At 35.4% G+C, this 13,794-nt stretch overlaps 1 protein-coding gene across 4 annotated transcripts in view; it reads left to right on the forward strand.

Annotated features, from left to right (window-relative positions):
- The window catches only part of FSTL5 (follistatin like 5), a 670,505-nt gene that overhangs the window by 592,007 nt on the left and 64,704 nt on the right, over positions 1 to 13,794 (forward strand). For all 4 annotated transcript variants that reach the window (XM_030865721.3, XM_060299861.2, XM_030865720.3 and 1 more), the window contains one exon: positions 9,923 to 10,072. In XM_030865721.3, coding sequence (XP_030721581.1) covers positions 9,923 to 10,072 — 150 coding nt within the window. The remainder of the gene's footprint in view (positions 1 to 9,922; positions 10,073 to 13,794) is intronic.

Genomic DNA, 13,794 nt, shown 5'->3' on the forward strand with positions numbered 1-13,794 from the left:
ATGTGTTAGCATACAGTATTTGTTTTTCTCTTTCTGACTTACTTCACTCTGTATGACAGACCCTAGGTCCATCCACCTCACTACAAATTACTCAATTTCGTTTCTTTTTATGTCTGAATAATATTCCATTGTATATATGTGCCACATCTTCTTTACCCGTTCATCTGTTGATGGACACTTAGGTTGTGTCCATGTCCTGGCTATTGTAAACAGAGCTGCAATGAATATTGTGGTACATGACTCATTTTAAATGAATCTATTTGGACTAGTTTACCTTGATGCTCCAATTGAAGAAGTGTCAAGGTAAATTAATCCAAACAGTCTTCTTAAAGTAGTCCTCTTAATTTTGACTATTAATCAGTAGCTGGAAAGGACCATTTAAGCAAATATTCTCTATTGTTACTTAAGGAAACTAGAGTACAGAACATATTTGAAAGAAGTAACCTCTATCTTTCCATGATATCCATCAGTTTTCATAGTGATGTCATAATGTTGATGAGCTTTTCAACATTTTAAGGAGAGGTTTACATACTAAAGTCCATTCTTTTTTTTTTTTTTTCTTGTGTGGTCATTATGTGTTATCTGGTAAGAAAAGAATTTTTTAATAATAAATTTTCACCCTATCTAACCAACTTACCAATTGTGCTTTGTTAAATAAAGTTAGGAAGGAGCACCATTGCTCCTGTACAAATCAAATCTTCAACACGTTGGGAAATGAAATTAAACACAACTAATTCTTTAATTCCAACTATCTAAACTGCCATTTAATTGAGTTGATCCTTCCTGAACCTTGCGGGTCCATATAATTTACGTTTCCTGATATTCCCCATATTTGTCTAATTTCTTTAGTGCTTAATGTTAGCTTTCAATTCAAAGGACATTTTGCCAGACTCTATTTACTTGTTCTTGGACCTAATGTGAAACCTATGGTCTTGATATTTAACTTGTCTCACCATTATTCAAGTTTATGCCTTTTCCAAAAGTCATTAAGTCCCTGCCCCTGGATTCTCAGTGCCCACTGACACCTGGACCAACCCCCAGCCAGGATTCTGGCTCATTTACAAGAACCAGGAGAATCGACACACAAATCATTCAGTCCTGCACTGACGAAAGATCTAGAGTTCTTTCTTCTCTCATGTTTTGCAGACATTTGAAATTTAACACTCTGCAAATTTATTTACTTTTAAATTGGTTATTCACCTCACACCTCTCAAGATGGCCATCATTAAAATGTCTACAAATAACAAATGCTGGTGGGAATATGGAGAAAAGGGAACGTTCCTACACTGTTGGTGGGAATGTAAATTGCTGCAGCCACTGTGGAAATCGGTATAGAAGCTCCTCAAAAAAGTAAAAATGGAACTACCGTATGATCCAGCAATTCCACTTCTGGATATTTATCCAAAGAACATGAAAACACTAATTTGAAAAGATACATGAACCTCTATGCTCATTGTAGCATTATTTACAATAGTTAAGATATGGAAGCAGCCCAATTGCCCATCAACAGATGAATGGATAAAGAAGATGTGGTATATTTATATATTTTTTTATGATGGAATATTAGTCATAAAAAAGAATGAAATTATGCCATTTGCAACAACATGGGTGGACTTAATATAATATTTCTATAAACTGGTAATATATTTTCTGTTTAAGCAGAGTAGAAGTAATTCAGATAGCTTTGCTTTCTGTTTTTGTTTTTTTCTTTTATTGAAACCATGGACAAGTTCTAATTTAATCCTCTCAATTTCTAGATAAGGAAATGAGAAAAGACAAATAATTAGCTCAATATCATAGAACTGCCAAGTGATAAAGGGAAAAATAAGTTCTCCTGACCACATATGCAACCATCATTCTGTATTTAAAGTAACTCTTTGAAATTCTTAAATATACACAGTGAACTTCCCTCTAAAACATTTTGGGAAATTGAAAAAAAAATATTTGATGAAAAATGTGTAGACTATTATAGTTTTCATGAAATATATCCCATAGTGAATTTTCTATAGGAAAATAACAGGTAACATTTATTGATCGTTTGACCTTTTCAAACATGATTTCATTTAACAAACATAATAATCCTATGTGATTGGTGATATTGTACCAGTGACATAAATAAAGCTTAAAAGGAGTATTTACATGGCTAATATGAGTGTAAAACTGGATTACATCTAATTCTGGTTGACCTCAAAGCCTGTGTTTTTAATCTTTCTAATAATTTGCGGCTAAAGAGAAATCAGTCCTCAGTATATGATTGTATAGTGTTATCTGCTCCATTTTTGTTATAACACTGGAGGACATAAATGCATTCTCCTTATGTTAAAAGAAAGGAAGAAAATTTCTTTAGTGTGGTCTTTGTACCATTGATATCCTAGAATCAAAAATCATACTATCTGACAGTTTTCTTATATAGGCCAAATTAAGGCAAATCAGCCCCTAAATTGCCATGACTACCTATGCTTTGACTAGTACGAACTAGATTGTTTATGACATTTTCATAAATGAAATGGGAACTAGAATTAGATAAATTGAATATATCTAACTGTAGAAATAAGCAGTTGTATCACTTGGGTTATAAGCAGTGATCTCAACTAAAAATTGACGAAAGTAATTTAACCTCATTACCTTTAAAAAAAAATGGTCCAATAAGGGAGATAACCATGGATATTAAATTGTTTAACATGCTATTGTAAGATCTAGGGTTTTTTTATATTGCAAAGCAAGATTAAAAGAATGCATTATATCTAGTGTATTCACAAATAGCTCAACCTTATATATATATATATTTCTTCATGATTATAAAAAAATATCCTGGAAATCGTAATCTAAACATTCCAGTTCAGTACAAAGAACCCTTGTTTCATTTCTTTGATTCATGATAAACTGAACATTGCGTTTATTAAAGTGAACACTATTTTGTCAAGTGTTTCATTCACTTTTCTATTTATCTCAGTAGACTCAGATTGCGACAGTTTTGGATATATATGTATTTTAAAGCTATTTAAAAGAGAAAGAGAGAGCTAGAAAAGAAAAGAAAGCTCAAAATCAGAGCTTCTTAAAATACTTGTGGAAAAGAACCCTCCAGGCACGCCTGACACACCCAAGCTTGTCTAAACCCTATTAAAGGAGATGGGTCCGCTGATCATGCTTATGGATATTATGTCAATGGAAAATTGTTTGAAAAGATTCTAAATGGTTATTTTCCATTTCTGTACTATTCTCAGCTTGGTAAGGAACGATATGCCAACAGGCAGCTATCCACAGACTATATTTTGAAGATGTTCTAGAATTCGGTTTCTCAATGATTCTGGATGACATGGAATAGTGTTTAACAACATGTTTGAGAAATACACACTTTCTGATCCCCTCTCCTTTTTTTTTCTATGATAAGTGACATTTAAACTTGTATTTACTGAGGAAATATTGTACCTTCCCCAGTATGTCTGTAAAATGTAGAAATACAGGAATAGCAAAGGCTAACATTTTAGGCAGGGATGATAGTACCTGATTAAAGGCCAAATTATGTGGCACCAAATACAAATGCTACAAAAATTCAGACAAGAAGAAAATTAGTAAGACCCACGGTAATTAGGATGAGCCATATAGGTGCTGGAAATACGGCTACCAAATGTAGATTAAAAAGAATTGGATTAATAAAATGTGTGATGCGTTCTTTAGTTGCTGTGGAAAATCATTGGTTTTTTAATAAGATTTTGATGAGAACACTCTAGCTGGAGAACAGGCCATTTGTTGGAGAACAACAAAGAATACAGTTACACATTTTGAGTAAGCTTTATTTATTATTTTTTCCTTTTTGCAAAAGTTCTCTTTCCTCCCAATTCTCAATTACTTCCAAGAAAGCGGACTCTCCTGCCAGTCTTAGGAACCTGATAGGTAGAGAAGCAGTAAAGTTAAACAATGAGAACTACTGAAACCAATTTATTTTCAATAGTTAATGACCTGATCCCAATCAGTGAGAGAACCAGGTCGACAATACATCTAGGAGTTTTCAAATTTAATGATATGTTTACATATTTATCAAACATCAAACCCTCTCTCTCTCTCCACCTTTAACGCAACATTCATTCACAATAGTTCACTCTGTATCTAGGAGCATCTGCATACTACCCTTGGGTGAACCCATAATGTGGTACCCAAATTGGGTGTGTACACCTTAGTTCACCTGATTGGTTGTATACTTACTTCTGCACTTAGTGCTGCAGTGAACCTAGGGGTGGGTATATCTTTTCAAATTAACATAATTTCTATTTCCTTCAGAAAAATACCCAGAAGTGGAATTCCTAGATTGTATGGTAGTTCTATTTTTAGTTTTCTGAGGAAGCTTCATAAGGTTTTCCATAGTGGCTGCATCAACTTACAATTCCACCAGCGGCACATGAGGGTTCTCTTTTTTTCCACATACTAGCCAATAGTTGTTTTTGCTGTCTTTTTGAAGATAGCCATTCTGGCAGGTGTAATTTTATGGCTCATTGTAGTTTTAATTTGCACTTCCCTGATGATTAGTGATGTTGAGCATCTTTGCATGTGTCTGTTGGCCATCTGTGTGCTTTCAAAATGCCTATTCAGGTCCTTTGCCCACTTTTTAATTGAGTTGTTTGCTTTTTTGATATTGAGATAGACAATATTTAAATGAATGGGTGTAGATGTGTTCCAATAAACCTTTATTTATGGAAATCTGAATACCAGATAATGTTTACACATCACAACATAGTACTCTTCTTTTGATTTTTTTTCAACTGTTAAAAAATACCAAAAAGTGTTCTTAGTTCCTAGGCCATTTACCAAAATAGGCAGTGTGCTGAATTTGGCCTGGGGTCATGGTTTGCTGCTCCTCGCCTTACAAGAATGAAAAAACATTCCAGGAAGAATCAAGAGTCTGAAACAGCTAAATATGGCAGAAATTATAAGCAACTTGAGAGCAGGCATTCACACAAATTCATGTTTTTATTTCCAAACAGAGCTTTGCATGGTATCTTTCACATAGTAAGTGTTCAATAAATGTTCCCCAGCAATAACCGAAGAGCAATGATCGCAAATTCTAAAGCTCTTTGTGACTCTTCAAGAACTCTCTTTTGGAAGAGACGGGATCTGGAAAGCAAGTTTGAAGTATGAGCAATTTAGAGTGAAAGGTCAAGAAATGGAATTAAGGTTCTTGACAGCTTGTTCAAAGTCTAAAGAAAATTAGATGGATTATTGAAAGGGAAAGCAGGTGAATCCAAATAATGTTTACTTAAATTACAGGGGCATGTGCATGTTCCAACACACCTGGAGACATAGCTAAAGTTATAATTAAAATGTAGGCAGATTCTGTCTTCAGGCAAAAGATAGTGGACAAACCATGATCAGAGAGAAGGATGCAAGGAAGGAATAAGGACAGAAACTTGTTGAGTTGGATGCAAGGTAAGCAGATGTGCTTGTGACAAATTCATTCATCCTCACCATGAAAGACACAGAGGTAGACTATGAAGAAAGGGAGGAAAGAAAGATGGGAAATTGGAGATTTAAGGGAAAAGTGTTTTTAATAGGTCATCAATACAATATATGAAAATGACCAAGTCCTATAGAAGATGAGTATATATATCCATCTACTCTAACTATAACTTGTGTTTAGCAAATCAGGAAGCATCAACACTATTTTAATTGCTAAATCAAAATTTCCATCATCACTAGTGATACATCTTATATCCCTTTAAAATTTTGGAAGAAGATAATACATAAATAGGAACTGCATAATGAAATATGGAAGTAACCCAAAGGGAAATAGATAAATTCTAATTATGAGCTAGAATTGTCTTTTTATTATTGACTCGTCTTCATTAGCTCTAAAATCCTATTAATCCTTTAACTCTCAAAGGCAGTATACATTTCTATAAAAATGATTGAGTGATACTCTTTGATATAATTTCTGACAATTTTCCTCATCAGTACGTATTATCTTAATCTTCTTTTGCATCTCTTATATATTTTAGTTTCCTTTTATCACTGAATGCCTAATGCATGTGAAAAATATTCCCCTACTCTTCCTAGCCACAGAAATAAATACTAATCTATGTAATCTGAAAACAGAGGAGTGCTATTGTAAAACGGGACCTAATAGACTATAATCAGCAATAACGGCCTGAAGCAAAGAAAAGAAAATTCAGGGTGACTGTCAGGAAACTTTTAATGGCTTTGTAAAAATGATTGTGAGTCTGGTCAGGGCCATCTTATAGGGACAGCGTACAAATAGGAAATAATTCCCAGCAGAGCAGTTTATTTTACTGTTGACTAGTTTTGTAGCAAACAAAGGGGTGGAAATTTCTCCCGGTTCAGCTGTTTTTTGACTGACAGTTTAGTGTCAGGTTACTCACGCTTTCTGTTATTTTGACAGGTTTTGTTGGGAGCTTTTACACAACGGCAAAGAATTTGTAAACAATTTTCCTATATTCAGATCCTTTCGTCAACCTTAGGTCCCACTTTTTCCCACCTTTTCATGCCTCTCAAGTACTTAGGTTAGGTAGAGTTTGAGTCTCCTGAAATAGGTTCTTGTCAAAGATGTTCAAGATATTGGGTTGGCCGAAAAGTGCCTTTGGTTTTTAAGTAAAAATAAAAGACAACATTTTTCATTTTCACCAAGAACTTTATTGAACAACGTATTCACCCTTTTGTTCCACTATCTTCTGCCATTTTTCAGGCAACTTCATAATTCCATCTTCCCAGAACTTTTTATCTTTTTGAGCAGAGAACTGTTGTAGGTGCCTTTTACAGTCTTCCAGGGAATTGAAATCTTTTCCATTAAGAGAATTTTGTAAAAATGAAATCAATGGAAATGCAAAGGTGCAATGCCAGGTGAATACGGCAGATGAAACAGAACTTCCCAGCCAAGCTGGAACAGTTTTTGCCTGGTCATCAAAGAAACATCAGGTCTTGTGTTATCCTGATGGAAGACTATGCGTTCTCTGTTGACTAGTGCTGGATGCTTTTCATCGAGTGCTGCTTTCAATTGGTCTAACTGGGAGCAGTACTTGTTGCAATTAATTGTTTGGTTTTTCGGAAGGAGCTCATAATAGAGGACTTCCTTCCAATACCACCATGTACACAACATCACTTTCTTTGGATGAAGAGCAGCCTTTGGTGTGGTTGGTGGTGGTTCATTTCACTTGCCCCAAGATCTCTTCCATTCCGCATTATTGTACAGTATCCACTTTCCATTGCCAGTCAAAATTGTTTTAAAAACGGAACGTTTTCATTACGTTTCAGCAGAGAATCACATGAGGAAATACAATCAAGGTTTTTTTTGCTTAACTTACGTGGAAAGCAAATATAAAAGCGATTCCAAGTTGGAGCAAATGATTTTTAACACTTGATTTGGATATTTTGAGTATGTCGGCTATCTCCCAAGTGGTATAACGTTGATTGTTCTCAGTTGTCTCAATTTGATCACTATCAACTTCAACTTGTCTACCTACCTGTGGAGCGTCGTCCAGCAAGAAATCTCCAGCATGAAACTTCACAAACCACTTTTGACACGTTCGATCAGTCACAGCACCTTCTCCATACACTGCACAAATCTTTTTTTTTGGTTGCGTTTTTACCTTTCTTGAAATAATAAAGCATGATATACCAAGAATGTTGCTTTTTTTCTTCCATCTTCAATATTAAAATGGCTCCACACAAGTTCGCCAATTTTGATATTTTTTTTTAAATGCACACTGATATGACAGCTGTCACAGTGCAGTCTAACAAAATTGTTTTGAATGAAGTTAAAGACAACTAAGCGCTACTAGAGGCATCTTGAGGAAAAAACTGAACGAACCTTTTGACCAACCCAATACTTCTGAAGAAAAATGGTGTAGAAAATAATGTTTCAGTGAATTGATGAATGAAGGTACAATCCTGTACTGTGTTCTGGGCATGTGCTGAGGACAGATTTCTGCCATCAGGTTTGTGTTGCCTGCTGACGAGTGCCATGGACACCACTGGTGGTCATCTTAGTATTATTGTGGTGCATTCTATGAAATGCAGTTCATTCAAACTCCCGAGAACTATCGGAAATATACACGTGATGTTTAGTTTTGAGGTTTTTTGCTTATGTCCTGGAAGCCTGTCACACTTGTACTGTTCAGAGAACACTACAATTCCCTGGTGTTATATGTCCCTGATATTTTAGTGAACCTGGGAATTCTGGACTGGATCTTTTTTTTTTTTTTTGCGGTACGTGGGCCTCTCCCGATGCGGAGCACAGGCTCCGGACGCGCAGGCTCAGCGGCCATGGCTCACGGGCCCAGCCGCTCCGCGGCATGTGGGATCTTTCTGGACCGGGACACGAACCCGTGTCCCCTGCATCGGCAGGCGGACTCTCAACCACTGTGCCACCAGGGAAGCCCTGGACTGGATCTTAAAAATGAGTGGATTCTCCAGGTCCTCTGGAATTAGATCTGAAGTTTGGGGGGAAAAAAACCCCAGCAAGCTACATACTAAGCTCATTCCAAAGTGTTCTGGGTTTTGCATTATTTTGCAAGTTTTATGCAAGCAAGAAAAAACACCTACTGTGGTTGTGCTGCCTCAGAAGAGTTACTGTGGTAGTCATTTTAGTTACTAAAAGACAAATGTGGTTTATGTGCTGTCAGTATTATCTTTTCATTGAAAGAAATGCTTAGGTGGTGTTGACCATGAAAATTTTGTTGATTTTGTTTTATGATTATTAAATATATACGGTGGATGGTATATCTCCTGAAAAATAAATGTTTTGGTTTGAATTGGAGATTAAAGAGAGTATTCTAATTGAGCTCATGAGTTACTAACTGGAGTATACAAATCAATGAATTAGACATGATAATCAGTGATCAGGCGTAAACCATAAAACAAGTGACATATTTGGAATCAGTGTTTATCGTTATCATTATATAAGTAAGTGTTTATCTTTATACATATATTTCATGTATAGTTCAAGAAATCTCTCTTCTCAGTGGTTTTTCTAACTACAAATAAATTGTGAGAATCACAAAACCAACAGACCAGTGAATAAAAGAAAAACCTGAAACAAAAATAACAAGCTAAATGACATTTCTTCTAATCACCATGTGTCTGCCCATACAAATCAGAAAGGCTTACGTATCCCTTCAACATTCACTTACTGAATGTTGGAAGGAAGAAATAGAAGATAATTTTTGCCTCCTTTATGACCATATAGCACAAACTACAGAATATTAACCAGAAGGTAGTTCTAGGGTAAAGGAGAAGAATGAAAAGGGCTTAGGCAGCTTAAAGGACTTTATAAAATTTGACCTTGATACCAAATTGAAAATAAAATAACCATTTCGAGTAACTACCTTATTATCATTTTTCTAAGTTTCTGGTTCTCCACAAAGTAGAAGACTCCTTCAGTCTTGTGTAGTGGATTTGGTAGCTTTTAATAAGCCCATGAATATGCTCTGGGGGCAGCTCTTGAGGTTTTGAGAAGCTCTAAATATACTTTAGTGTGGCATATAATGTCTGGTAAAGAAGTTTGAGATTGGGGGGATTTGGGAGGAAACATTCGACTTATTATGTACTTCTGCAGTTACTGAGCTAACAATAGGTAGTGACAAATGAAAAGACTATATGTTACTATAAATAAGCATTCAAAGGCTTAATAAAGTATATTTTAAGGGTTATTTCACATTGATTCCTATACAAATTTAATGAATTTAAATATGCACTATATACTGTTCTATTTGATTTAACTCTTTATATATTTATATATTTGACATAAATCTAAATATATAAATATGTAACATGAATATATATTTAACATATATATATATATAAAACTTTTGATGCTAAAAGTAGTAGAGCATGAAACATTAATGTTACTCATAATATGGCTATATCCATGTTATCATTTAAGATATTCATTTGATTTTTATTTTCTAAATTACAGGGTGAAGTCTGTCCCAGAGCTGAAGGCGATGAAGTCCAGAGGTGTGTGTGGGCCACAGCTGTCAATGTCAAGGACAAGTTCATTTATGTGGCACAGCCAACTTTGGACAGAGTCCTTCTTGTAGATGTGCAGTCTCAAAAAGTTATTCAGGTATGAATGACTCCTCCTTTTGAAAGTGGTTTTGAAGACTATTTAATTTAATGTAATAGACTTTACCAGGTAACTCGTGCATTGCCATTTGCTTGCCATTGATAACTTGTTTCGTTCCTTGGATAACTAAAAAGTATACACAATTTCTACAAACTGTCCTCTCATTCCGCTCCTTGAGCCTAAAGAATTAAAGAAGTAATTGAAATAGCTTTTGTTTTCAACAGTTAGATTCCATGAATACCTCATAATCCCCACATGACCAGTTACACAAAAAACATCCTCACAATTGCTTATTCTGTCTAGAGCAAGGAGAGTCCCAGTCCAAGGCCAATTAAGGTGCTCCTAGTTACCATCACAGTAAAGTAGTATATCTTTCTCATGTGATTCTTAACAAAGGCTGAGACAATAGTAGATTTACTGGATAATAGTAGCTTAGTAGGTTTTACTATAGTAGTAAAACAAGTGATATGTGCATAGGTCAATGACAGAGAAAAACACCTATAACACGCCTTGCCATGTCATTTTTCCATGTTGCCATGGTCATGGTTATGAAAAACTATTCTGGTTTGAGCCATCACCTATTTTATGCCCTGCTCTTTCTAAGACTGTCCATCTTGGACAGTCTACTAGAACTCAGTCTTACAATAATCAAGGGGCAGTGCAGGATTTATGCCCAGGCAGTCTGGCTCCAGTATCCCAGCCTTTGACTGTTAGGATCTATGGCTTCTCAGCTCAAAGGAAACAAACTTAAAATAGTTTTGTGAGATATGTATAATCTGTTAAATGGGAATAATAACTGTACATATCTCATAAAGTTATATTAAGGATTATACCAATTTATGCATACAAAGCGTTTGTAGCAGAGTCTGGACTATAGAAGTGCTATTTACTATCAAAATTCTGACAGACACAGGAATGTAACCATTTCTTATATTTACAGAGATTTTTTTTTCTTTTGCATCAATATTGGTTTGAATTTGAAGTAGCTGTTAGTCCCTCTAATGTTGATTCCTGACTAGAACCAAAAGAAGTGTTAAGAAGTTCAAAATCAGGGCCTCTCATTCTAAGAGTTCTTAACAGCTTCACATGAATTCATCCACCCACCTATCCATTCCATCCACCCATCTATCCATTCCATCCACCCACCTATCCATTCCATCCACCCACCTATCCATTCCATCCACCCACCTATCCATTCCATCCACCCACCTATCCATTCCATCCACCCACCTATCCATTCCATCCACCCACCTATCCATTCCATCCACCCATCTACCCATTCCATCCACCCATCTATCCATTCCATCCACCCATCTATCCATTCCATCCACCCATCTATCCATTCTGTATACATTCATTAATTGCCTTTTATGAGAAGTGTTTGGTATTACAAATAAAAGAATCAAAAGTGTTTCTATTAGAAAGCTCTGATATCTCCAGAGTTACAAATTTACAATGGATAATTAGTCCAGTGGTTCAGTTTCTACTATGAGAATGAACAGAAGAGTCATGAGTAGAAGGATGAATAACTGTCTACTAGAAAATTCTAAGGCCTCCAGGGTTACACAGTTCCCTGTGCACCCAATCTAATGGTCCAGTATCTTCTGTGAGAACATATTTTTTCTGTCTATTTTGCTTCCTATGTGTCTGTCTTTGAGACTGCTTGATTTTTGACCAGGTTGATTTTACTTTGATTTCAGCTGCAACATAGGCCAGCGAATTATAGGCATTCAGTCAGGGATTATCAAGACTCTTTAGTTAGCATGTGTTAGCTACTAGATGTTCTTTTAATCAGGCTGGTTTTTAAATTCAGTGTTCAAACTGGAAACCTACACTGACTGAGTATGTACTACCTAGTAGATATTCAAAAGTGAGAAAAGTTAACATCATTTATTATTCATCTAACTTCCATCTTCAGACAATGAAGTAAAGTTTAAAATTAATAGGAAATATCAATAATGAAACATTCATGCAATGGTAAAAAATCACATCAATTATATTATTTTTCAAAGTGTCTATAATGCCTATAAAAAAGCAGAATGTAAAAGACATTATACAAGGTTAAAATATTAAAATAATATTACAATATAATTATGATTGTGGATATTTTCAGATAAGAATCTAACACATTTTTAGAAGTTAGAGAATTGGGCCTCAGTCCAAATGGGTTTTCCATGTGATCTTATGAAAATAATAATTATGCTTTATTACCCCTTCTAGTAATTACCTATCCAAAGGTAATCATTATGTGGCTTTCTGTCACCATAAGTCAATATTGCCTAATTTTGAATATTACAGAGATGGAAATATACAGTATTCACTGTCTGTGTCTGGCTACGTGATAATTGTGAGGTCATTTTGTTTGCATGGAGCTAGTGCTATTCTTTTTTTTTTTTCGCTGCCGAAAAATCGATTACAGTTGATTCTCATTGTTTGCTGATTCTGTATTTAAAACTCACTCTCCTGAATTTATTTAGAACCACAAAACCAATACACATGGTGTTTTGCAGACGCTCAGGGACTTGTGCAGAGTGAGGAGAAATGTATGACCTGAAGTACATGTTCCCAGCTCAGGTTGGAAAAGGAGACACCCCGACCTTTTTGGTTCGGCTTTCATACTGTGAACAAGTGTTTTTTTCACAGTCTATTTACTATTGTGTTTGCAAGGACAATTTTTTTGTGTTGAAACGCTTGTGAAGGAAGGTCGTGGTGTGCCTAACGGTGGGCTTAATTCAGTCATGAGTCCTAACACTGTATGGCCCTGAGTTCAATGTTACTGGTTTATTTTTTTAATATAAATTTATTTATTTATTTATTTATTTGTTTATTTCGTTTTGGCTGCATTGGGTCTTTGTTGCTGTGCACGTGCTTTCTCTAGTTGCAGTGAGCGGGGACTACTCTTTGTTGCGGTGCGTGGGCTTCTCATTGCAGTGGCTTCTCGTTGCCGAGCATGGGCTCTAGGAGCGTGGGCTTCAGTAGTTGTGCTGCGTGGGCTCAGTAGTTGTGGCTCGCGGGCTCTAGAACACAGGCTCAGTTAGTTGTGGTGCACGGGCTTAGTTGCTCTGCAGCATGTGGGATCTTCCTGGACCAGCCCTCGAACCCGTTTCCCCTGAATTGGCAGGCAGATTCTTAACCACTGTGCCACCAGGGAAGTTCTGTGTTACTGTTAATTAATGAACAATATGTATTAAATAATGTTTCTCTGTGCAGAAACACTCATGAAATTAGGTTATGTATTGATCAGATGATGAAAATCTTGTGACCAGAGACTGATAGGAACCAAACTATGCATTTCCTATAGAAGCAGTGGTTCAGTGTTCAGAAATTCAGTGTTTGTGGTGACTTTATAGAACAAATGCCATTAATAATGAGAAGCAAATGTATTTTGAAATATCAGACTTTATTTATACATTAACAGTAGAAAGGATAAATTCTGGAGGGAGATAATAGAAAGAAAAGGGAAATGTTGATAATTCAGTCAAAGTGAATGAGAATTTTCTGTAATATAATAAAGAATAATACATAGTATATGTATATAATAATAGATATAATATATGTGTATATGTAATATATATTATATATACTATAGATATTTGTATATATTATTATATACATATACTATGTATTATTCTTTATTATACAACTTATAAAATATAATACAGGAAGCTCTCAGATTTAGAAAGGACAGTGAAACAAATGGAAAAAAAATCAATACCTGAATA

The sequence above is a fragment of the Globicephala melas genome, chromosome 5, assembly GCF_963455315.2.
Source record: "Globicephala melas chromosome 5, mGloMel1.2, whole genome shotgun sequence".
NCBI lineage: Eukaryota > Metazoa > Chordata > Mammalia > Artiodactyla > Delphinidae > Globicephala > Globicephala melas.